The sequence below is a fragment of the Microtus oregoni genome, unplaced genomic scaffold (genome assembly GCF_018167655.1).
Source record: "Microtus oregoni isolate MIOR12 unplaced genomic scaffold, Mior012 000012F_ref0000307, whole genome shotgun sequence".
Lineage (NCBI taxonomy): Eukaryota > Metazoa > Chordata > Mammalia > Rodentia > Cricetidae > Microtus > Microtus oregoni.
The window spans coordinates 52,046,590-52,071,825 of NW_024543071.1; the positions used below are offsets into that span (position 1 = coordinate 52,046,590).

At 50.6% G+C, this 25,236-nt stretch overlaps 2 protein-coding genes across 2 annotated transcripts; both read left to right on the forward strand.

Annotated features, from left to right (window-relative positions):
* The first annotated feature begins 1,557 nt into the window (after positions 1–1,557).
* LOC121453827 (testis specific 10 interacting protein) lies at positions 1,558–14,571 on the forward strand. Its single transcript, XM_041660761.1, has 8 exons — positions 1,558–1,686; positions 3,094–3,233; positions 3,315–4,027; positions 4,210–4,357; positions 8,439–8,609; positions 13,574–13,673; positions 13,871–13,989; positions 14,435–14,571. The coding sequence occupies exons 1-8, from the start codon at positions 1,558–1,560 to the stop codon at positions 14,568–14,570; spliced, it is 1,656 nt and encodes a 551-aa protein (XP_041516695.1). The 3' UTR covers position 14,571.
* Positions 14,572–16,267: 1,696 nt separating this feature from the next.
* On the forward strand, positions 16,268–25,236 carry Sart1 (spliceosome associated factor 1, recruiter of U4/U6.U5 tri-snRNP). Its single transcript, XM_041660760.1, has 20 exons — positions 16,268–16,645; positions 18,552–18,609; positions 18,974–19,029; positions 19,533–19,659; positions 19,765–19,870; positions 20,041–20,118; positions 20,226–20,325; positions 20,409–20,551; positions 20,663–20,869; positions 21,213–21,337; positions 21,418–21,548; positions 21,632–21,774; positions 22,132–22,305; positions 22,427–22,537; positions 22,716–22,803; positions 23,280–23,370; positions 23,496–23,631; positions 24,773–24,862; positions 24,953–25,074; positions 25,158–25,236. Exons 1-20 carry the CDS (start codon positions 16,333–16,335, stop codon positions 25,174–25,176), a joined length of 2,418 nt encoding a protein of 805 aa, XP_041516694.1. The 5' UTR covers positions 16,268–16,332; the 3' UTR covers positions 25,177–25,236.

Sequence of the window (25,236 nt, forward strand, 5' to 3'; positions counted from 1 at the left end):
TCAGCCAGAGGCTTGGAGAGCAGAGTAATTGTATAAGATCTCATGTGTAAATGGAGACCATTCATTCTTTTCTCGGCTGCCCAGACCCAAATAATCTTAGTGTCCTCATTGTTGTCTAAGTTCTCTGGGATTGTGGTTTATAGGCTGGTTTTCCTCGCTTTATGTTTAAACCACCTATGAGTGAGTACGTGTGATAACTGTCTTCCTGTGTCTGGGTTACCTCACTCAAAATGATGTTTTCTAGTTCCATCCATTTTTTCTGCAAAATTCAAGCTGTCATCATTTTTTTCTGCTGTGTAGTAGTCCATTGTGTAAATGTACCACATTTTCCTTATCCATTCTTCAGTCGAGGGGCATTTAGGTTGTTTCCAGGTTCTGGTTATGACAAACAAAGCTGCTATGAACATAGTTAAGCACATGTCCTGTGGCAAGATTGAGCATCCTTTGGAATATGTACCCAAAAGTGGTATTATTGAGTCTTGAGGAAGGTTGTTTCCTAATTTTCTGAGAAATCGCCACACTGACATCCAAAGGGGTTGTACCAGCTTGCATTCCCGCCAGCAATGCAGAAGTGTTCCCTTTTCCCCACAACCTCTCCAGCATAAGTTGTCATCAGTGATTTTGATCTTGGCCATTCTTACAGGTGTAAGATGGAATCTCAGAGTTGTTTTGATTTGTATTTCTCTGATGATTAAGGATGTTGAACATTTTACTTAAGTGTCTTTCAGCCATTTTAGATTCCTCTGTTGAGAGTTCTCTGTTTAGGTCTGTACTCCATTTTTTTATTGGATTATGTGTTCTTTTGGTGTCCAATTTCTTGAGTTCTTTGTATATTTTGGAGATCAGCCCTCTGTCTGATGTGGGGTTAGTGAAGATCTTTTCCTATTCTGTAGGCTGTTGTTTTGTCTTGTTGACTGTGTCCTCTAGCTAACTTTTATGTCTTAAATTAACCCATTTCTATTAATCTGCGTATCGCCACAAGGCTGTGGCTTACCAGAAAGGCTCTGGTGGCGTCTCTCTCCTTTGGCAGCTACATGGCATCTCCCTGACTCCATCTACTCTCTCTATATATCTGTTTGGATTTCCCACCTGGCTTTATTCTGCCCTGCCATAGGCTGAGGCCGCTTCTTTATTAACCAATGGTAATAAAACATATTCACAGCATACAGAGGGGAATCCTACATCACTGATGAGGCTCAACCAAGCTGAAGGCAGGCTGAGGAACATGACATGCCTCACGTATCAACTGTGTAGACATCTTCACAGGACTTGAGGGCCCTTTGAGATGACAAGTTCTGATGTTCCTTTCACAACAGATAGGCAAGCATAGGCCTAAAGAGGTAGGGAGCTTACACCAGCCCAGGAGGCAGAGGCAGAGTGCAGGGTCCTGTTGAACGCCATCTCTGGAAGGAAGTCAGCATCATACATCCTGGCTGACCCCTACCTAGTACTCTTGCTAGAGTCATTCAGACTGGTCATAGCCTGGTTGTCATGGAGATGGCAGAGAGGGCAGTTCCAGAGCTGGCAGATGGACGTGGGAGACGGCAGGGTACCAATATGCTAAACCCTGACCAATTGCTGACCAGGACCATATCGGAGAGACCAAAGCAGAGCACAGAGCCCTTGGCTCCAGGGACGGCCACAGGGTTGTTCAAACTTCTATCAAGCATCTCCCCGGAGGAACAGGTGAGGGAGGCAGGCCCAGCTGGGGAACTTCCAACTGCTCAGCAGCATCTTCGGCCAAGAGAAGCTAGGGCTGCCTGAGGTCTCGAGGAAACATAAAACTAGAGCTAAGATTCTGGTAACAGTTAGGAAAGCCTGGGGCAGGTACACAGAGGACAGACAGATGGAGCAATTTGGGAACATGGCAGAACAGAAAGGGCTTTTAGGAAATAAATCACTTTCTTCCACTTTTGTTGCACTAAGTCCAGAGCCCTGTGTGACAGCCAAAAAAATGCTAGCCTTGGCTGTTGTTGTTTTGTTTGGGAGGTGGTGGTGGAGGATTTGTTTGTTTGGTGGGCTCCCACCAAATTATCTGGGCTGTCCTAGACCTCACAAGCCTCCCATCTCAGTTTCCTGGTATCTGGGGTTACAGGCATGTGTCATCACACCCAGACAGTTTCCTAGATTTAAAGAAGACATGCTGGTGCAGCCTAAGCCTGTCATTCCAGCACTTGGGAGGTGAAGGCCCGAGAAGCAGTAGTCAGAGTTACCCTCCGCCATGCAGGGGTGGCACATGCCTGCTAATGCCCGCACTCAGGAGACAGAGGCAGGTAGATCGCTGTGAAAGCGAGGTTAGCCTGGTCTACAGAGCGAGTTCCAGGACAGCCAGGACTACAGGGAGAGAAACTGTCTCAAACAACAAAACAAAACAAAAGCTATCCTTAGCTACACAGTGAGTTTGAGACCATCCTTAGCCCCTATCTCAACAAAATAGCAAAAACTAACAACAACAATATAAGATCTATTGATGGGGATCAGTATGATAACCCTATATACACAATAATTAAGTCAGGTAAATTATTATCTCTGTGCTGGGAACATTTGGACGCTTCTCTCACAGCAGAGTTCAATGGTGACAAATTTGGGATTTGGAAACAGTGACAACATGTATTGGTCCCAGCCCCACCACTCACCAGTCATGTGGTCTCTCCTCTTGGAAGTGCAAGAGCCTAACTCTGCCTGCAAATGGGTAATAGCAAGCCCCACTTCCTTGGGTGTTTTTGGAAAGGTCAAATGTGTAACTCCCTAAAGGTGTGGTGCCTTAGCAGCTACAGCTTTTTATTTTATTTGCGCGCACGTGTGTATGTATGTGTGTGTGTGTATGTGTGTGTGTGTGTGTGTGTGTGCAAGTGGAGGTCGGAGAACAACAGGTAGGTGTTGGTTCCCTCCTATCACATGGGTCTCAGGGATCAAACTTGTCAGGCGTAGTGACAATTGCCTTTACCTTGTGAGTCACCTCCCCAGCTTTGTCTGCAGCTTTTGCTATTTTAACAGAAGAGGCAGTGAGTTTTAGGGACAGCATGGAAAGGAGGAAGCCCCTGGGGAGGTGCAGAGTGGTACAGAAGCTGTCCTCTCCCCGGTCCTGCCCAGGCAAGTCTTGGAAGTGGCGATAGCCTTCAGAGTCAGAGCTGCCAGCTGCAGAGGTCTCAGAGTGCAGGGCAGAGGACAAAGAAAGAACGCAAGACCCGGAGGCGGAACAAGAAAGGACAAGGCTCAGCTGAGGCCGAGGAGTAAGTGACTGGGGATGGACTGGGGTGGGGGTGTGTGTGGATGGACTAGGGACCCTCACTGACTTCTGTCCTCTCCTTCAGTCTGTTCAGTTCACCTGCTCGGAAACCTTCCTTTCCTTTCCAGTGGGCCTGGGAGAGCTTCATCATAGATGGTCAGGCTCTGCTTCAGCCAAGCTCCTGCGTGGCCCATGGCTACCGAGCCCTGCTTTTGCCCCCAGCTGGGCTCCAGCTCAAGTCCAGGCGCAAGTCAGTAAGCAGCCTCTCAGAAGACCTTGGCTTCTGCCAGAAGACAGAAGTACAAAACCTGGAGAGGAGAAATCAGATAGGGGCCTGGGGCAGCAATACCCTCCCTCTTGGCAAAGCAGAGAGCCAAGGGCTGGAGCGAAGCAGCCAGGGTGGCTTCTGGCCACCAGGAAAAGGGTCAGGGTCAGAATGTGAGGATGCCTCGGAGGTGGAAGGCCAGGATACAGAGGAGACAGAGAAGATTCTGAGCCCTGGGGAACTGCCCCAGCTCCTGGGGCGGGGCTTGATCTCGGAGGAGGAGTGGATCTCAGAGGTGACCGAGGAGGGGGAGGAACACAGCGCCCCCCACAGGAGGAAAGGCAGCTCTCATAATAAGGGGAGGAATTCTGGAGAAAAGGCTTCGGAAGGGGAGCTGCAGGGCCACAGCCAGGGAAGCAGCTCCAGCTCCAACGGCCTCCGAAAGCTGCAGAAGAAGTCAAGGGCCAAGGACCTGAGGGGGCCCTGGGACCTAGAGCGGCTACACCGGCAGTTACAGGAGGAATTGGATTGTGGTGAGCGCAGCCAGGAGGCTTGAGGTGCCTGGAAGCTGTGGGAGACCGGCACTCGGAAGGTTGGGGTGGTGGTAGGGATAGGTAGTAGAGGCTGGGGTGAGCTAGGGATTGTCTGGTTGCTGGATAGGACTCCCAGTGACCCAGGAGACGACGTGATCTTGATTTGATTTCCCCATTCACAGGTCCTCAAAAGCAGACCTGGAACGCATTGCGGGCAGCTGTCCAGGCCTCTACCAGGGGTAGGAGGACCCCTATCTTGGGAGATGATGAAAGTTACTTATCTACCAACTTCCCCAATCGCACCTTCCATAAACGGCAGGAGGCCACCAGGTGAGAGAAAAGAGGAAGGAGAGCAAGAACTGAGGGCGAGGGTAGGAAGAGACCAGTTTTACATGTGAGTCTCTTCCTAGTTCACCCATTCACCAGGTTTCCTGATCATCCACCCAGCCTTCTCTTGATAATGTCCATCTGTCTCCTTGTCCTACTGCATTGACACACGCCACTTTTCAGCCTTTCTTTTCTCCTATCCATCCGACAGCCTATATTTTTTTTAAAAAGATTTATTTATTATATATACAGTGTTCTGCCTGCGGGTCAGAAGAGGGCACTAGGTCTTATTACAGATAGTTGTGAGCCCCCATGTGGTTGCTGGGAATTGAACTCAGGACTTCTGGAAAAGCAGCCAGTGCTCTTAACCTCTGGGCCATCTCTCCAGCCCCATCCTTCAGCCTATTGATGTAACATATATTGTCTTCTTGTGAGTCCTCAGGACAGGAGGGAGGGAAGACTTGGGCCAGTCTCAAGTCCAAGGTCTACAAAAGAAGATGGATGGCCAATGTGTTTAGTTCCAGTTGCTACACTTGGGCTAGAACAAGAGACTACCGGCTCAGAGAAGCCTGGAGGCAACTGTTGGCCAAGGGATGATGAGGGCCAGAACCATGTGCTGGTGTGGATGGAGAGAAGAGGACCCACTCCAGAGTTCTATAGAAACCTAGTTTGTGTGTGTTGAGGGGTAGGGTCTCGAGAATGCTAGGCTCTACTATTGAGCTATATCATCAGTCATGAAATCTAAAAAAAATTATTATATTTTGTCTGTTGTCTACATGTGCAGGCATATGGAGGTCAGAAGATAACTTGAGGGACTTAGCTCTCTCCTTCCACCATGTGAGCCTGGGGGATTGAATTTACGTTGTCAGGATTGGCAGCAAGTTCCTGACCTGAGCCATCTTGCTGCCCAGCCCTGAGATTCTTAGACCCTGACTTAGTGGGCCTTGGGGACCGATTAGAAGTGGCATGTGAGGTCCCTCTGTTTCTCTTTCTCTCTCTCTGCCTCTCTGCTCTTTTCCCTTCTCCCCTTCCCCTTCCCCTCTATAACTAAATAAATATCCAAACTCATTCTGAAAAAAAAAAAAGAAGTGACATGTGAGGTTGGGGAAAATTCAAATTCATATTCTCAGCATTTTTTTTTTCTGATGAGAGGAAGTATTGAAGCCCAGTCTCATGTAGCTCAGGCTGGCCTTGAATTTATCATGCAGCTAGAGCTACCTTGAATTTCTGATCCTTCTGGATCCTTCTGCCTTTGTCTTGGTGCTGGGATTACAGATCTACACCACCACCCTTGGTCATCAGAGTCTCAGAGTACCCTAATAACCCTTTCTTACAGATTTACTCTTTGTTAGTTTAAAATTATGTGTATGTATGGCTACATCAAACTAATTAAAATGTGTATTAGCATACATATTTTCTAAAATGAACACTTAAAATTTAATCTCTTAGCGATTTTCAAATCCACCGTAAATCTTGTGAAAAATCATAACCACTATATTGTAGATTTGTTTCTCTGTGTAGCCCTGGCTGTCCTGGAACTCATTCTGTAGACCACACTGGCTTCAGACTCTGTCTCTCAAGTGCTGAGATTAAAGTGTGTGCCATCACACCTGGCTGGTTTGTTTTTATACTTTTTTAAGAATTATTTTTTATGGCTGATGAGATGACTCAGCAGTTAGTTCAATTCCCAGCAACCACATGGCTGACAACCATTTGTAATGAGCTCTGGTGGCCTCTTCTGGTCTGTAAGCATACATGAAGGCAGAACACGCTATACATAATAAATAAATCTTAAAAAATATTTTAAAAAATTATTCTTTAGTGCCAGGTGGTAGCAGCGCACACTTTTAATCCCAGCACTCAGGAGGCAGAGGCAGGCGGATCTCTGTGAGTTCGAGGCCAGCCTGGTCTACAGAGTGAGTTCTAGGACAGGCTCCAAAGCTACACAGAGAAACCCTGTCCAGAAAAACAAAACAAAAATTATTTTTAAGGGGCTGGAAAGATGGCTCAGCGGTTAAGAGCACTGGCTGTTCTTCCAAAGGACCCGGGTTTAATTCCCAGCACCCACGTGACAGCTAACAACTGTCTGTAACTCTAGTTTCAGGATCTGATACCATCACACCAATCCACATAAAAGAAAGTTAAATAAATTAAAAAAAAAACCACAAAGATTTTGTAGTATTTTTTTAAAAAATATTTCTATTTCTAAATTAATTTTTATTTATTTTATTGATTTTTATTGTGCTCTACAATTTATTTTTATTTTATGTGTGTGGGTATTTTGACTGCATGTATGTCTGTGTACCACATACATGTCTGGTGCATGTACCATGAATGTGCTTCATGCACAGGAAGGCCTGAAGAGGGCACTGGATCTTCTGGGACTGGAGTTGGTTATTAAGTAGCTAGCGTGTGGGTGCTAGGAATTGAACCTACCTCTTCTGTTACCTACTGCGCAATCTCCCCAGCCCTAAGATTTATTTATTTCATGTGAATGAGTGTTGTGGATGGCTGTGAGCGGGGCCCCTGGAAGAGAAGCCAGTGCTCTACCACTCCCACCCCCTGTACTATTTTTGTATTCCCACCTACTGTAGACCCCTGCTGACAGTGACGCTCTTTTGTCAGATGTTTTGTTTGAAGGAAGTCTTGCCATTTAGGCACAAACTGCCATGTCTGGTACTAGCTATGTATTCCAAAGGGCATTGAACTCGCTGTAATTCTCCTGCTGCAGCCTCCTGTGTTCTAGCATTATAGGTGTATATCACAATGCTTGACCTTTTTTTATTTACTGTTTTTAAATTTATTTTGTGTGAGTGTAGGCATGTGTGGATAGTGGCAGTACCTGGTTCCCTGGTTCTCTCCTACCACTCTGAGGCAGGATCATTCTCTTCTTTTCTTCCTTCCTTCCTTCCTTTCTTTTTTTCTTATTTTGGTTTTCTGAGACAAGGTTTCTCTGTGTAGTCCTGTCTGTCCTAGAACTTGCTCTGTAGACCAGGCTGGCTTCAGATTAGAGATCCTCCTGTCTGTGCCTCCCGAGTGCTGGGATTAAAAGTGTGACCCACCACCGCCTGGCAGTTAATGGTTTCTTATCAAACCAGGACACATGATATTTCCAGTCCTTTCTTCTGCTAAGAAAGCTTTAAAGCCCAGGTGGTGGCACAGCCTGTAATCCCAACACTCTGGGGGTGGAGGCATGAGGTTTAGCTATAGAAAGAGTTTGAGGCCAGCCAGGGATACATAAGAAATGAAAGAACGAAGTATGTAGCTAGAGATGGAGATTCCTAGAAAGGAGACAGAGTAGCCAAGGGGAAGTCTTTCTGGGAGCCATGACATTTCACTACAGACAAGGCTGATGAGAGCAAACTGTCCATAATATCTGGGAAAGAATGTTCCAGGCTTGTCTACTTGCTGTTCAGCTATCCACACTTTTTGCCCACATGTTCACATCTTGATCCCTTCAACAATTTTATTCTTTCCCACACATTTATCCATCCATCTGTGCCTTGAGCTGTTAGGGACTAACCTTGCTGCTGTGGAGGAAAGGGTTAGAGACCTGCCCTTCTCAAAGACAGCTGCTGGGCAAGGTAATGGAGCGATGCAGAAAGGGTCCTAGGCTGTGGGCTGAGCTCCTCACAACCCAGGAAGCCTCGGCTGAGCTCTACAGTGCTCAGGAGGCCTGAGCCAAGAGTTAAGTACTGGATCTAAAGCTGGATGGTGGTGGCGCATGCCTTTAATCCCAGCACTCATGAGCAGGCAAATCTCTGAATTTGAGTCCAGCCTGCCAGCCTGATCTACAGAGCAAGTTTCAGAACAGCCAGGGCTACAGAGAGAAACTGTGCCTTGAAAAAACAAAACAATAAACAAACAAACAAACAAACAAACAAAAGAACCGGATCTCTCTGCTGAAGAAGAGGGAAAGGCTTTAAGCTGACTGCAGGCTCCGTGGAGCCTGGCTTCCATGAAATGCCATTTGTTTCCCAGGACACAGACTTCCTCCCACTCCAAGGCTTACGTGTTCCTCTATGCTTCCCTGATCTTCCTTGAATCTCCTGATACTTCATGAACCTCTCCCTTTCCTTCCCAGAAACCTTCTGCAGGCCTGGGAACGGCAGCAGCTGGAGGAGCGGCAGCAGGCTGAGATGCGCAGGGCGCGGGAGCACCAGGTGCAGCAGAAGGTGGCGCGGTGTCTGGCAGCCTACACGCCCAGAGGGAGCCGAGGGGCCTTGACCGCTCAGCGCAAACTAGAGGAGCTGAGGTAGGAGGGAGGCTGAGCTGGGCGGCAGGCTGCAGGACCCCACAGCGGGCGGGCCAGGCCCCTCAGCTGCATTTTACAAATGGAGATGCTGAGGCCCCTGGAGAAGAGGTGGGTGAATAGTAACCCCTTCAAATATTAGATTCTCAAATTCTGTGCACAGTCATGATTTCAAGTCTTATGTTTTGGTTTCTTGGGGCCAGACACGCCTATTATAAAAGTCCAGGATGTTTGGACATGGTGGCTCACACCTTTAATTCCAGCACTCTGGAGGCAGAGGCAGGTAGATTGCTGGGATTTGAGCTCAGCCTGGTCTAGTGAATCATAGGAAAGCCAGGGAGACCCTGTCTCAAAAATAAATTGTTGAGTGGCTGGAGAGATGGCTCAGTGGTTAAGAGTCTGCTGCCCTTACAAAGGTCCTGGGTTCAGTTCCTAGCACCCACATGGTAACTCACAACTGTCTGTCATTCCAGTTCCAGGGAATCCAACACCCTCTTCTTCTGGCCTCTGCAAACACTAGGCACACATATGGTACACTTATATACATGCAGGCTAAACACTCATACATATAAAATATACATATTTAAAATGTTGAAGATTTTAGAGATAGTTATGTGATAAATAGTCCCAGGGGCTCCCCTCCTGGAGACAGTATGCATGGCCAGCTGGGATAATGAGCTTCAATGTCTTTCCATGCTTTCGCTGCCCCCTTTTTGAGATAGGGTCTCTTATGTACCCCTGGTGGGCCTGGGAGCCATGCAGGTACACATGCAGGCCTGGCCGTCACAGAAATCCTTCCACTGTCTCCTAAGTACAGGGATTAAAGGTGTCACTCTGCCCAGCTCTTTCTCTTTTGCATCCTGGAGGCCCAGGCTGTCTTAGAACTCACTATCTAGACCAAGCTGGCCTTGAATATGTAGTAATCCTCCTGTGCCTGAGTGCTGGGATTAAGGCTTGTATCATTCCACCTAACTTAGACTATATTTCTAGGAAGCCACTTCACAAATCAGGCATTCTTCCTAATGGGCCATGAGTTAGGTAGTGCCAGTACCCACACAGTGCTACAGAGGCCTGAAGGAAGCCCTGCAGTTGTTTGGTTACTGTCTTAGGGTTGGCATTGCTGTGAAGAGACACCATGACCATGGCAACTCTTATAAAGGAAAATATTTAAGAGGGTGGCTTACAGTTCAAAGGTTTAGTCCATTATCGCCATGGCGGGACTTGGCGGCAGGTAGGCAGACATGGTTTTGGAGAAGTAGCTGACAGTTCTATATCTTGTGCAGACAACAGGAAGTGCACTGTCTCATTGGGCGTGGCTTGAGAACTCAAAGCCTGACTCCATAGTGATGTACTTCCTCCAAGACCACACCTACCCAACAAGGCCATCCCTCCTAATAGTGCCTCTCTCTTTGGGGACCATTTTCTTTCTTTTTAAAATATTTATTGTTTTTAATTGAGCTATACATTTTCCCCCACTCCGCTTCTTTCCTCCCCTCTCCCCTTCTACCCTCCCTTCTGCCCCGCGTGCTCCTGATTTACTCAGGAGATCCCGTCTTTTTCTCCTTCCTAGGCGGGTCCATATTTGTCTCTCTTAGGGCCATTTGCTTTATAGCCACCAGTTACCTGGCTACACTGGGTGCCTTAGTACTTGATCTTCAGTGACAGGACACACGGGAGTCCCTGCAAAGGCCCAACCTCATGCCATAGACAACGTGACTGAATACAGTCGTTTGAGCCCGTGACCTGACCACCTGTGGGCCCTCTCCAGGCCTGCTTTTCTTTGGCTCAGGAGATGTGGGAAGAGGGTTCTGGTGCTGCAGCACGGCACCAAGGACTTGGCAGGGCTCAGGTCACCTAAGCTGAGTCCGTCTTCTTGTGTCAATTTCATTTTTTAATTATTATTATTATTTTTACTTTGAGACAGGATCTCTCTATGTAGTCCTAGCTGCCTGGAACTTGCCGTGTAGAGCAGGCTGCCCTTAAACACAGAGAACCCCGTCTCAGCCTTCCTAGTGCTGGGATTAATGGAGTGTGCCACCGCACCGGGCTAGTTCAACCTTATAGATAACTCTATAGACAGAGTGTCTTTTAGGGACATGTGCTGCCTCGTTTCTCCTTATAAGGAGCTTTTTTGAACTCACAGACATCTGCCTGCCTCTGCCTCCCAAGTGCTGGATTAAAGGAGTGCACTACCACCGCCCAGCAACTTTTTTTTAAAGCGTGTCAGAGGACATCCTGCAGGAGCCCAGGTTCTCTCCTTTTACCATGCGGGTCCCAGAGACTGAACTCAGGCCCTCAGGCCGTCTTGCACTCCCCACCCATTTTTCTTTTGAGATAGGTCTCGTTCTGTAGTTCAGGCTGCTCTCAGATTTGTGGCAATCTGCCTGCCTCCGTCTCCCAGGAGCTGAGATGACAAGCACTTGTGCCACCATGCCCTGCTGGCATCTGTTCTTGAGTAAGCGGTAAGAATAAGGTCTGCTCTCCAGCCAACAGGTGCACGAGAGGAGTGCTAGACCCTTCTTCCTCCCTTTAGGGTGAAGGCACAGACCTTCCCTGCTAGTCCTCCAGCCTGGCTGGGACAAGTGCCACAAAGGAACGCTTTTCCCCCGTGAGGTGGTTCAGCTTTACAGCCAAGACTCGTTGCTTCCCAGCGGTGGTACCTACTGGCACCAGCTCTCTCTCTCTCTCTCTCTCTCTCTCTCTCTCTCTCTCTCTGTCCTTTTTCTCCCTCTCTTCTTTTGGTGTGGACTTTAAGACATGTACTTCCTTTCTGACGGTAATGACAGTAGATACCCAGCAAGAAGTACTGACGTACACGATTCACCCTGCTACTTAGAAGGATGAAGCAGGATAGCTTGCGGCCTGGAATTTGAGTCCAGCCTGGGCAATATAGCCAGATTGTCTCAAAGACAAAAAAAGCTTGGCATGTTGGTATATGCCTGTAATTCTAGTATTTGGGAGGCTGAGACAGGAGGATTGTGCTTCAGGTTAGTCTAGACTACAAAGTGCAATCCAGTCTCTAGAACCTGAATGAGTAGAAGCCTGGGGGACAGCTTAGCCAGCAAGGTGCTTACTGCATGAGGCCTGGCTGAATCCTTAGCACTCATGTTTTTTTTTTTTTTTTTTTTTTAATTAAAAAATAACAAAGTGAACCCAGGTGCAGCTGTGTGGCCCTACAGCCCCAGTGCTTGGCACGGAAGCTTGCTGACCGCCCCCAGTCTAGCCTAGGCGGTGAGCTCCAGCGTCGTGAGAGACCCTATCTAAAAAAGGAAGATGGCCTCCACAGTGGCACATGCCTTTAGTCCCAGCTCTTGGGAATGAGTTCCAGGTTAGCCTGGTTTACATAGTGAGGCCCTGTCTCAAAAAACAAAACCCCAAACTATACAAGAACAACAGCTCACAGGACATCAAGCAAAAGGCAGAGTTCTAATGCCTCCACACTTGTAACCTCTCAGTCTCTTCTTATTGGTGAAGGCTCTTCTTAGTCGGAGCTTGTGGTCCTGGCATGGTTTTCCTAGCAGATGTTGTTTTGTCATCCTCCAGTGAGGAAGCTCCCTGGCCTAGCACGGGAGGGCCTTCCCTGGGTGTCTGATGTACATACCTGAGAGCCTAGCACAAGTTTCAGGCCTTATCTGCTTATCCCTCTCATCCCATCTGTGGATTCTGCCACTCCATGCTGGGCACGTCCTATGTGCACTAACTGACAGATGTCTAGTCCTCTGAGGAGTGAGGTCAGAGGCAGTGTTAACACTGGGCTGGAGGAGCAGACTTGTAGTCTCAGCTAGCCCAGGTTGGTCTAGAACTATGTAGCAGACAGAATTTCATATCTTCCTACTCCTGTGTAGCAGGTCTTTCTTTGAACCACCAGCTCCTGAAGACAAGAGACTTCTTACTAATTATGAAAGCTTGGCCTTAGCTTAAGCTTGTTCCCAACTAGTTCTTAAAACTTAAAATAACTCATTTGTATTCATCTACACTCTGCCAGGTGGCTCGTTACCTCAGTACTGTGTGTCCAACTTCCTCTGCATCTGACTAGTGCCTCTCCCACCTCAGATTCTGTCCCAGAGTTCCCATCTCTGCCTAGAAGTCCCGCCTACCCTCTCCTGCCTAACTACTGGCCACTCCGCTCTTCATTAAACCAATCAGAAGGTGCCTTAGGCACAGACACATTTTCACACAGTGTTCATAAAGATTATCCCAACACTTCTGCCTGACGAATGCTGGAATTACGGGGTTGTGGGTCATACGGAAGGAAAAGGAGCTCTTGTCAAAGCACAGATATGGCAGTTAGAGGACAACTCTGGGCTCTGGAGCTTGAACGAAAGCTGCCAGCCCTAAGTGTGGCGAGTACAATGACCTGCTGCGCCATCTTAACATTCTCAGGCTGATTTTTGTAAACAGTAAGTTTTTCTCTCATGCAGCCCAGATCTTTTTTGTTTTTGATAGAATCACACTCTGCAATCCAGACTGGCCTGGAGCTTACTCTGTAGCCCAGATTAGCTCTGAGTTCAGGCAGTTCTACTGCTCGGCTTCCCAAATGTTAGACACCAGCTCTGGGAGATGCTCCTTTTGCACAATACTCTTCATCATTTCCTGACCTGCAAGAGGGGGAGAAAAGGGGTTGGAGGAGGCTGTGCAAGAAAGAGCTCAGAAGCCAGAACTGGTTCCCTCCTTGGCGGTGGCCAGAAGGTAGGGCAAGCCCCGGATGCACAACCTAAACTTGGGACAGGTGCTCAATCCTACAATCTTGGACAAGTTCATGTGACCTTCCTGAGCCATCAGTAAAATGGGGCAAATAAGTCCCACCCTAATAATCCTACCCACGAAATACAGGGCCAGAATGGGAATGGAATAGTTTTGTGAGCGTCAGGAGGAACCGTTATATTACTAAGCTCCAGTGAGAACCAGCAGCCTCTGGCCTGGGGTGTGTCCATGGGCAGCTACCCAGAGGCCCACCTTTCTTACAGGCGCAAGGAGCGACAGCGTTTTGCTGAGTACCAGGCAGAACTGCAAGGCATCCAGCACAGGGTGCAGGCCCGGCCCTTCCTGTTCCAGCAGGCCATGCAGGTGAGGGCTAACACCTGTGTAGGCAGACAGCCCCCTCCCTCGCTCCCCGAAAGGAGCTGCCTTGCAATGAAACAAAATTGGAGTGGGGCCCTGAGGATTCCCCCAGAAGACTTGGGACCCCCTTCTTAATGATCAGAGCCCCGCAGTGGCCCCAACAGCCTTGGTGAAGAAGAGGAACCTTTCTTTTCTCTTGTCAGACCAACGCCAGACTCACAGTGAATCGGCGCTTCTCCCAGGTGCTGTCAGCATTGGGAGTAGACGAGGAACAGCTGCTGGCAGAGGCAGGCAACGTGCAGGGCCTCTCTCAGAAACACAGGTGAGGCGGGACAGGGCAGCCACTCCAGCCGCTGGTCCTCCCAGTGTTCTCCATGTCACCCGGAAGGGGGGCCGAGGTTATTATTCCCACCTCCCAATGAGACCAGAGTAGGGCCTTACTCAGGACACAGGAACAAATGAGTCTTAAAGCTAGTCTGCAACCCTGAGCAAGAAGACGCCAAGCAGCTGGTGCCATACTGTCACCCGATACCGCCCCTGACACCTTAGAATAAATAATATGGTATAGAGCAGGAATTATAAGACTCAGTTTATGGTAAAACACAAAACAGTCCAAAATAACCCCGTGACTGCAGGAGGGATGTCACTTCCCAGAGACTCACAGCCACCAAGCAGAGGAGTTAGATTTGGACGCATGGGGTGAAAGACTGCACTGAGCATGGGGTAGGGCACTGTGGAGCCCATTGACCTCCATCTGTGTCTTTAAGGAGCCACCGGTCATTTGGAGTAGAAATGGATTCCTCTTCTCAGAGCCCTCCAAAGATAGAACCCACCAGCAGCCCACCTGGAAGGCTTCCCTCCCCGACCCTGGACCCAGAACACGGTCCCTGCGATAAAAATTAAATGCTTTATGGCAAGTACGGTGTGAGATTTCTGAGGAAAGTTGGCTATGCGTTGGGGGAGAGGTAGTGGCAAGTGGGTGGCCTCGTCTTAGCTATTTCCCACATCCGTTGGGAACCCTGGCTGCACCCTGTTCCTCAGCAAACACATGCTGTGTCTTTGCTACTGAGCAGTGGGACACCTGGAAAGGAATCGGTGAGACTTTCCCATGCTTTCTCCAATACACATATACCTGGGGACTAGAAATCCTAGTGAACAGGACCCTGCCTCTGAGGACGCCCGGTCTTGGAGCTTTATTTATTGATATCTTTTTGTTCTCTGAGATAGTTTTGGAGTGAAGCTTGCTTGCTTATTTATGTCTTTGTTTTCCGAGGAGCCTCTCCTGGAACTAGCTCTTGTAGACCAGGTTGGCCTTGAACTTACAGAGATCTGCCTGCCTCTGTCTCTGGAGTGCTGTGTATCGGCGTAAGTGCACCACCACTGCCCGGCTAGGAACAGCTTTAAAGGGGCACACAGACCACACCAAAACGTGCCGAGACGTGCGATACAGGAAGCCCCCAGAGGAACAACAACTATCAGAAGGGGTGTGTGAGCCCTGAACTTTAAAGTCCTCCTCAAGACCAAAACAAAGCAACCAAACCAAACAAAAAGACCAGGAAGAGAGAAAAGGCGGGAAAGCAAGACATGGTGGCTTGCGCTTGTAATCCTAGACTGGGGCCATAGTTAACTGGACAGCCTTAAAAAAAATACGGATGTGCCAAATTTGCACTCGAGCTCGGTGTGGGCGTGCACGCCTGAAATCCCAGGGACTCTCAGCACAAGGGAAGCTGAAACAGAGGGACTGTGGTGGGTTTGAGACCAGCTACCAGGCCAATCAGAGCTATACAGACCCTATCTTAGAAAGAAAAATGGGCCCGGGTAGAAGGCTGCTCACAACCATCTATAATGAGATCTGGTGCCCTCTTCTGGCCTGCAGGTAAACATGCAGACAGAACACGGTGTACACAATAAATCTTTAAAAACGAAAAATAAAAACTAGAAACAAAGCAACAACAACAAAACCCCACTCAGGCCGGGCGGTGGTGGCGCACGCCTTTAATCCCAGCACTCGGGAGGCAGAGGCAGGCGGATCTCTGTGAGTTCGAGGCCAGCCTGGTCTACAAGAGCTAGTTCCAGGACAGGAACCAAAAGCTACGGAGAAACCCTGTCTCGAAAAAAAAAAAAAAAAAAAAAAAAACCCACTCAGTTTCGTGGGGTTCACAGGCACAAATTCATAGAGCGTTCCTTAGCAGTCCAGAGAGCAGGTTAAAAAGGCCCAATCCACCAGCAATCCAGGGAACGAAGGACGACAGCAGTGCTCGCTGGCAATACTAGTTTATTAGGGTTGCAAGGCTGGGCCTTCGGAGCTGGTTTCTTTATGAAGATAACATGAGGTATCTTCCAGCACCGGATGCAACCTCGGCCCCGGAGCCTACTAGAAGGACAATCCTGGAGAGGGGCCGCCCACGGAGACTTAGAGGTACAGAACACGGGGGTAGCACGACAGAGAGGAAGCGGTTCCGGAGCCTCGGCAAGTGCACAAGCGCAGAGACCAATACCTGGCAGCCGGGAACGCGCCGTCTTAGGAGGTTCCAAGGCGGGCCCCGGAAGCAGCCGCTCTTAGTTTCCGGCAACAGGTCGGCGGCAGCCGCGCGACCCGGAAGTGTTCCCATTTTGCGTCGCCTGGGCTCGGGTGGCGGCCCGGCTCCAGACCGACGCGCTAATCATGGGGTCGTCAAAGAAGCACCGCGGAGAGAAGGAGGCGGCCGGCACGACGGCGGCGGCCGGTACCGGGAGCGCCACCGAGCAGCCGCCGCGGCATCGAGAGCATAAGAAACATAAGCACCGGAGCAGCGGCGGCGGCAGCAGCGGCGGCGAACGACGGAAGCGGAGCCGCGAGCGTGGGGGCGAGCGCGGGAGCGGGAGGCGCGGGGCCGAAGCCGAGGCCCGCGGCGGCGCCCACGGTCGCGAACGAAGTCAAGCGGAGCCCTCGGAGCGGCGCGTGAAGCGGGAGAAACGCGATGACGGCTACGAGGCCGGTGAGGGCGGGGCGGGGCAGGGTCTTGGGGTGCCCGGGACGGAGGGTGCAGGGTGACCCCGAGGGCCTTCTGCCTTTCGTGCTAAAGACTCCCTCTGGTTGTTGGGGATTAAAGACTGACTCCCCATGTTAAGCTTCGTGAAGATTTGTGTCTTCTGTGTTGGGTGGGTGCATGAGATACGAGCATGCACAGCGGCAAGGGAAACCTGACCGTGGGCGAATGTGTTGGGCTTGTGGTAGCGTCGTGAAGCAGTAAGATACGTCTGGGTCTGAACACCAAGGACCCTATGCTGTAAACACTGTTGAGAAATTTGCGCTTTGTGAAGATGGCAGGGAGCCGAGGGTTTGAGTAGGGAAGTGAGTTGATTTACTTTGTATGATTAAAAGGATCACTGAACTGAAAGCTTGTCACAAATAGTAGAGACTGAGAGATGAGGGAGGTCAGCCCAGCCAGGTGAGGATTATAGTGAGTATGCATGTTTCTCCATGCTGCGGGGTAGAGAGGAGTGGACAGATTGATATAGGTGTTTAGGACGTGGAATGAACTAAATTTAGTGCCTGGACCGAGGATGGGAGGGATGAGGATTAGGGAATGTCCCCTTGAGTTTTGACCTCATCGGCCTGCTGAATTGTGTGTGGTCGTCTGTTGAAATTGCATTTAGAAGGTTAGCAGATTTGAAGCAAGGGAGAATGGCACAGTTTCTGAGAGCTTTGTGGTTGGTGCACATGGGAAAACCTGCAGTTGAAGCGGGATAGAATGAATTTGGATCAGAGTGTATTCAGGAAAGCAAAGAAGTGCCCTCGAATGTGTGGAGGGGGAACTAGGGTCAGAAATAGGACTTGATAAATACCAGTAGCTCAGTTGTGGGGAAAGGATCATACTTAAAAAATAAAGAGTAGCCAAATGGGAGGAAAACTAAGCTGGGTCGTAGGACCTGTGCAAAGAGATAATTGCTGAAAAGATTGAGTGATTAACAGCGCCACACACCACAGGGCATTAAACAAAAACCTTTTAAACCATCATGTGTGGATCTGTACCTCGTGCATACTTGGTGCTTATGGAGGTCACAAGAGGGCATTAGGTCCCCTGAACTGAGTTAGGTTGTGAACTGCCATATAGATTCTGGGAACTAGACCTGGATCCTCTGTAAGAACCTCAAGTACTGTTATCCACTGAGCCATCTCTCCAGCCCCAAATTGAAACTTTTTGAAAATAATCTAATTGGAAAAAGGGAGATTTGGGACTTCCCGAGTCCATATAGAATATGGGATCCGGAGCCTAGGTGGAGGAGGAAGGCCCTGTTAGGTTTAAAGAACAGGAGATGAGCTGCAAGAAGTGAGGGGTAGGGGACTTGGATGTCTTGGTGGCATCTTCCTCTGTGTGATGTTTGTTGAAGTTCCCTCCTGTTGGTGGGGTGGTAGAGCAAGTCCAGAGGGCTTATTTACCTGTGTCTGCAACATCTGACCTGGAAGGCACCCTAGTCAGTATTCCTTGACTGCACATGCTGCTGTGAGCAGAGAGAGCTGTGCAGTTCAAGGTGGAGTTCTCATTCTGTCTGTAATTGAACACGGCTTCATGGAGCTGATGCTTGATCTTTTGATAGAATTTCCTGAGAACAAGAGCAGAGGGGACAGTGGAGGCTGAAGGTAGAGTACAGAGGTTTGGAGGGGCAGTGAAGGATGCAGAGGGTTGAACCACTTGGGTCAGAAAGAAAGGGAAGAGGCAGTGTTGCTAGACAGGGTAGCAGCTGCTGGGGATCTGGGGAAAGAAGGCTGCTGTTTTCTGGTGTCATCTACCCAGGTGCTGGTGAAGGGCCCTTGTCTTCGACCTTGCAGCTGGAGCCCTTGGTGTTGCTTCTTGGTCCCATGTTCATGGGTCCCTTAAGCCATCCTCCTTATTGTTCTAGCTGTCAGCTCCAAAACTAGCTCTGGAGATGCCTCATCACTTAGCATCGAGGAGACCAAGTAAGTAGCCCGTGTGCTGTCTGGTTTTCCTCTGAGAGCGGGTACACCCGGCACTGTCACCTACAGAAACCCTTGCACTGCAAATGGAGCCAGTTAGAGTTGGGGTAGCCGCATGAGTCAGTTAGCCAGCGTGGGAGCTACGGTGGAGGAAACTGAGACCCAAGAGGAAGGAGGGCCTTCCCCAATTAGGCATTCCCTGATCTGGAAGCCTGTGTCTTCACGCCTTAGGCTGCTGGGATTAGGGCCTCTGCTTGTCTCCCTAGGGACACTCATTCTTGCCTTGTTTTCACCTCCTGCCTATCCATAAATGCACTTGCTACCCATTTCTCAGGTAGACCCTAATATTTCTGTCTCTTGTCTTCAGTAAACTCCGTGCAAAGTTGGGGCTGAAACCCTTGGAGGTCAATGCTGTCAAGAAAGGTGAGTGTCGGGCTGAACTGGGGCATCTAAGTGGGAAGGAAGTGGGGCTTAGCATGCAGAGGCAACTTCATTTAGTAGCCTTCCGTATGTTTTGTCAGAGGGCCAAGACTTGTCCTTTGTGTCTTAGTGGGGAATCTGAGATATGTTTTTCTTGTGTGGTCTTGGTACCTTCACCCTGGCTTTAGGCAGGCTAAGGGACATGCACAGTTGCTGTAGGCTGTCTAAGTGGTGTTGGTTTGCTTTTATAAAAATAAGCATGCTCACCAAAAACCAAACTGACAGGAAAAGATCTGAGCAGCTTTGGAAGGCATAGAGGGGAGGTTCCTGTCACACTATGTGGAGTGACAGGGGGACAAGGGATGAGATAGGAATAGGGAGGTGAAAGTTCTTCCCCTCTCTTGGCCCCTTCTGGCCCCTGGGCTGGAAGGGGCAGGGTGAGTGGCTCCCTCCTCTCCCCACCAGCCATGGGCAAGCATAGCCTCACGTCTGGGCCCCCCTTCCAGAGGCGGGCACCAAGGAGGAGCCCGTGGCAGCTGATGTCATCAACCCCATGGCCTTGCGACAGCGTGAAGAACTACGGGAGAAGCTGGCAGCTGCCAAGGAAAAGCGGTTGCTGAACCAAAAATTGGGGTGAGGGTTTTCTGGCCAAGCAGGAAGACTCTCTTTGCTTCCTTGCCCCTGGGTCAGACTGGGAGAACACGTTTGGGTTCCATCCTAAGTGTCCTCCCACCTCAGGAAAATAAAGACTCTCGGGGAGGATGACCCCTGGCTGGATGACACTGCAGCCTGGATCGAGAGGAGCCGGCAGCTTCAGAAGGAGAAGGACCTGGCTGAGAAGCGGGTGAGAACCCCTGGCGGTGTGGGGGCGTGGCCAGGGGTGGGCTGTGCTCAGGGACTTGGGTTCTCCAGTTTCACTGCAAAGCCTGTCCTTCTGTGCAGCAGCTTGTTAGGGTCCTGGGTGCCTTTTGGTCACTGAGTTGAGGTTACTGGTCATCCTTCCTTTCCCCACAGGCCAAGCTGCTGGAGGAGATGGACCAAGAGTTTGGTGTGAGCACTCTAGTGGAGGAGGAGTTTGAGCAGAGGCGACAGGTGAAGCTGCAGCATCCAGAGACTTTCTGGTGGATGCTGGCCTTGATGTGGGCATCCCAGGGTTGGGTGGCTTATGGCTTTTGACTTGGTTGGTTCTTTGCCTGTAGGACTTGTATAGTGCCCGGGATTTGCAGGGCCTCACTGTGGAACATGCTATCGATTCCTTTCGAGAAGGGGAGACTGTGGTCCTCACCTTAAAGGACAAAGGTGAGCTGAGCTGGTTACTCCATGTGGGGTGTGGGCACTGTTAAGCTGGGGCGGTGGGAACTGTGCCGTCTGTGCTGTTTCAGGAGTTCTGCAGGAGGGAGAGGACGTGCTGGTGAATGTGAACATGGTGGACAAGGAGCGGGCAGACAAGAATGTGGAGCTGCGGAAGAAGAAGCCCGACTACCTGCCCTATGCAGAAGATGAGAGTGTGGATGATTTGGCACAGGTTTGCCTGTGGGGCAGAAGCTGGGGCGGATGGTGTGTGGTGCTAAGAAAGCCACAATTCCATGGCTTCCCAAGAGTTACCCTAGATCCCAGCCACCCTCTTGTCTTGCAGCAAAAGCCCCGCTCTATCCTGGCCAAATACGATGAGGAGCTGGAGGGCGAGCGGCCACATTCCTTCCGTTTGGAGCAGGGTGGCATGGCTGATGGACTAAGGGAGCGCGAGCTGGAAGAGATCCGGGCTAAGCTACGACTGCAGGCTCAGTCTCTGAGCTCTGTAGGGCCCCGGCTTGCCTCTGAGTATCTCAGTCCTGAAGAGATGGTGAGTCTCTCTCTCTCCTCCTCTTGTCATACACTGCCAACATGATCTTGGGAGGGAAACTGAGTGTTGGCATAGCACTTGGTTCCTGGTGAGCAGTGAATGGCAGCCCACGGAAGTGCTAGTGTTGATGAATAGGGACCACTGAGCCAGTGGGCCTGTGTTTATGTTCCAGTTCTGTCCCCAAAGCAGCTTGTTCCTTGCGTGAGTCACTTCACAGCCTGGGCACCCATGTGGACTGATGATGCCAGCAGCCGTCTTTGGAGGCTTGCTGTGAGGAGTGATAGGAAAATGGAGGTAGTGGTGTCCAGGACTCCATCCCACTACTCTGTGCTCCTCTCTGAAGGTAACCTTCAAAAAGACCAAGCGGAGGGTGAAGAAAATCCGAAAGAAGGAGAAGGAAGTTGTAATGCGGGCAGATGACTTACTGCCTCTCGGGGACCAGACTCAGGATGGGGACTTTGGATCCAGGTGTGCTTCTGCACAGTGGCGGGTATGAGGGCTGGGCCAGCCTAGGGAACACCATTCACTGAACTGTGCCGTTCTCCTAGGCTTCGGGGCCGGGGTCGGCGTCGGGTTCCTGAGGTGGAGGAGGAGGCCCTGGAGGATGAGAAGGACCCTGTGGCCCAGCCCCCACCATCAGATGATACTAGAGTAGAGAACATGGATATCAGTGATGAAGGTTCGAGTTTGGCTAGCAGGGAGTGGGGTGGGTCTGTGGGCCAAGGAGGTGGTGTGAGCAGGTGTCCTCCATGTTTCCACCAGAGGATGGGGGAGCTCTTCCATCAGGGTCCCCAGAGGTGCTGGAAGAAGATGAAGCAGAGCTGGAGCTGCAGAAGCAGCTGGAGAAGGGGCGGCGTCTGCGGCAGCTGCAGCAACTACAGCAGCTTCGAGACAGCGGCGAGAAGGTGAGGCTGAGCATGGAAGCTGATGTGTGTGGTTTGGGGCCTTTCCCTGTGAGCATGTGAGCCTGCCACCCACATTCCCTCAGGAGTCTCCTGTGTTTGTAACATCTGGTTAGGACCAGGTTTCTTGATTTGGTAACTCCAGTGTGGTAGATTCCTTAGGTTGTAGGGAACCATTGCTGCGTTTGCACAGAGTAAGTCTGCAGAAACCAGAGGGGACATGGAGCCCTGTTAGAAGATCCATTGTGTGTGTGTGGAAATAGCTGGGTTATTGCCACCAGGGAGGATCTGTGGGCTCTTGAGTCTATGTGGTATCACCCCAGAAACTTGGGGTCTGCCCACAGCCACTCCCTCCCCCAGGTGGTGGAGATTGTGAAGAAGTTGGAGTCTCGCCAGCGTGGCTGGGAGGAGGAAGAGGACCCTGAGCGGAAGGGGGCCATCGTGTTCAATGCCACTTCTGAATTCTGCCGCACGCTAGGGGAGATCCCCACCTATGGGTTGGCTGGCAACCGGGAAGAGCAGGAGGAACTCATGGTGGGTCCCGCTGTTCCCCTGGCCTGGTGTCTTTAAAGTGGTAGCTTCTGCTCCAGTGCTCAAAGGTCGCAGGAGAGGGCTAGGGCTGCCCTAACTTCCTGACCCTAACTTCTGGTCCCAGGACTTCGAAAGGGATGAAGAGCGCTCGGCCAATGGTGGCTCTGAATCAGATGGGGAAGAGAACATCGGCTGGAGCACCGTCAACCTTGATGAGGAGAAGCAGCAACAGGATGTGAGCACTGATGGGGCATGGCTGTGGGGACCCGGGCTCATTGTCCAGTGTCCCAGAGCTTCCACCCCTGTGGGGAGGGCACTAAACCTCCAAGAGCCAGCTGGTTAAAACTGGTGTCATAATAGCCTGGCCTGGTGGGGGTGGCTGTTCCTCTACCCCACATTTCTCCTCTCTCTAGTTCTCCGCTTCTTCTACCACCATCCTGGATGAGGAACCCATCGTGAACAGAGGGCTGGCTGCTGCCCTGCTCCTGTGTCAGAACAAAGGTGTGGGTTCAGGCTAGGAGCCTTGGCAGTCGGGTGCTATGGTAGGGAAGGGCTGGGTGGGTGCCAATGGCTGCAGCATGATGTCCTTGGGTCTGCACTGCTACCTCTTCCTCTCAGACTAAGTGCTTTGAGTAGCTCTCCAGCTCCTGAGCCTCGGTTTGCCTGTGGTCCAGGGTAGGACCACCTGTTCCTCTTCTGTGCCTTAAAGGCTCTGATCCTTGAAGAAGTGCGCTGGGCTAGACAATACTCTAGGGTCTAGACCCCAGCTCTGCAGTTTCCTTGGGGAGGTGACGGTCTCTCACGTCTGTTTTCTTGGTCTGTAAACCAGACGTGACATGTTCACATGCTGAGCAAGGCTCTGAGAGATGTTAGCACTCATGTGAGCTGAGGCCCCGGGGCCTGCTTTACTCAGGCTGTCTTGGCTATGTCTGCCTGAGGCGTAGGCCTCCTGGGTATCACAACTTCTCTGTCCTCAGGGCTTCTGGAGACCACAGTGCAAAAGGTGGCCCGGGTGAAGGCTCCCAATAAGTCACTGCCCTCAGCCGTGTACTGCATCGAGGATAAGATGTGAGTGTGGCAGTGAGGGCAGGAAGTGGGGCAGATGTGAGCATGTCTGTGACACAAAGCTGGGCTGCTCTGAACACGCAGTAGACAGCAGGCAGCTCACATGGCACCCCTCTGCCTGGGTCTAGGGCCATCGATGATAAGTACAGCCGGCGGGAGGAGTACAGGGGCTTCACCCAGGACTTCAAGGAGAAGGACGGCTACAAGCCTGATGTTAAGATTGAGTACGTGGACGAGACGGGCAGGAAACTGACTCCCAAGGAGGTGAGCAGGGTGCCGTGAAGACAGGGCCACGTCAAGGGTGACTAGGTCAGGATGGAGCCAAAAACACCCTCACCCCCAGCAAGGCAGGGCAACACTCCAGTGTTGGGGAATATTATTTTAAGGTGTGTTACTCTTGTTTCTGTTGCATTTGTTTAACTCTGTGAAACTGTGGTACTTTGCCTAAAAAACACTCAATGCTCTAATAAAGAGCTGAGGCCCATAGCGAGGCAGGAGAGAGGACTAGACAGGGCTGGTAGGCACACAGGATAAATATGAAGTGAAATCTGGGAGAAAGGGATATGGGAATGAGGGGAAGAGAACTTCAGGGGTCAGCCATCTAGCTACGCAGCCCAGTACAGAGTAAGAAGGAAAAAAAGGTATACAGGAATAGAGAAAGATAAAAGCCCAAAGGCCAAAGTAGATGGGATAATTTAAGAAAAACTGGCAAGAAACAAGCCAAGCTAAGGCTGGGCATTCATAACTAAGAATAAGCCTCTGGCCTGGTGGTGGTGGCAGACACCTTTAATTCCAGCACTTGGGAAGCAGAGGCAGGTGGATCTCTGTGAGTTCAAGACCAGCAAAAAGAATAAGCCTCTGGGTGTGATTTATTTGGGAGCTGAATTGTAGGCTCCCCCAAAGCCCAAAGAGTGAAAGAGCAAAAACATTCCGGGGGCCTGACTGCCTACCAGTTGGGGACCTAGTGAGGTGATAGAACCTTGCTTCTATTGCTATCTTTGGTGGGCACAGCACAGCTGTTTCCACGGCTCTTGGGAAGATTTGACACCCATGCTGCCTGCTGTACCCAAAGCCCCCAGCCTGAGGGTGTTCATCCTTGGGGCGGTATCCAGGCTTCTGACTCCCATCCCTATCATGTATGTTAGCTCCACGTTTGCTGGGCTCAGCCCCAGCTCCTAGAGACAGGTCTCACCCTATATTCCTAGCACCCGGGTTGCACACAACCCACGTATGATACCCAGATCTAGGTCCTTGTCCCATCTCTTCTCTTCCTAACACTTGAGCCTAATCCTGGGTTGGGGGAATCAGCACTCGCAGTTGCTGTTGCAAAGCTCCTAGTGGATGCGTGTGTCTCTGGTGTCCTGGCCTGGCATTTCTGATGTTCCTGTGTGTTTTGTATCCTCAGGCCTTCCGGCAACTGTCCCACCGCTTCCACGGGAAGGGTTCAGGCAAGATGAAGACTGAGCGGCGGATGAAGAAGCTGGATGAGGAGGCGGTGGGTCTCTGGAGGTGGGGGGCTCTGCATTTTGGCTGCTGTAGGATATTCTGTCTGCACCCCTGTGCTGACTTTACTCTGGCTCCGCAGCTCCTGAAAAAGATGAGCTCCAGTGATACGCCCCTGGGCACTGTGGCACTGCTCCAGGAGAAGCAGAAGGCCCAGAAGACACCATACATCGTGCTCAGTGGCAGTGGCAAGAGCATGAATGCGTGAGTAGAGGGCCTGGTGGCGGGGTGGGGCACTGCATACCTTCTCTCCAGTCTCACACCCCTTTGCTCTCTTCCCCCTGCAGGAACACCATCACCAAATGAAGCCACCTTCCTTCCTTCCCCTCCCAGATATGTTAAATAAAGTCCCCTCCTTATTTTTTC

Excerpts from the sequence above, each read along its gene's own strand:
- LOC121453827 (XM_041660761.1), top strand. The coding sequence starts at position 1,558 with ATGCTAAACCCTGACCAATTGCTGACCAGGACCATATCGGAGAGACCA. Across the intron at positions 3,234-3,314 it reads GGCTCAGCTGAGGCCGAGGA|TCTGTTCAGTTCACCTGCTC; the intron begins GTAAGTGACTGG and ends CCTCTCCTTCAG. Across the intron at positions 4,358-8,438 it reads AAACGGCAGGAGGCCACCAG|AAACCTTCTGCAGGCCTGGG; the intron begins GTGAGAGAAAAG and ends TTTCCTTCCCAG.
- Sart1 (XM_041660760.1), top strand. The coding sequence starts at position 16,333 with ATGGGGTCGTCAAAGAAGCACCGCGGAGAGAAGGAGGCGGCCGGCACG. Across the intron at positions 22,538-22,715 it reads AGGAGAAGCAGCAACAGGAT|TTCTCCGCTTCTTCTACCAC; the intron begins GTGAGCACTGAT and ends TCCTCTCTCTAG. Across the intron at positions 23,371-23,495 it reads TACTGCATCGAGGATAAGAT|GGCCATCGATGATAAGTACA; the intron begins GTGAGTGTGGCA and ends GCCTGGGTCTAG.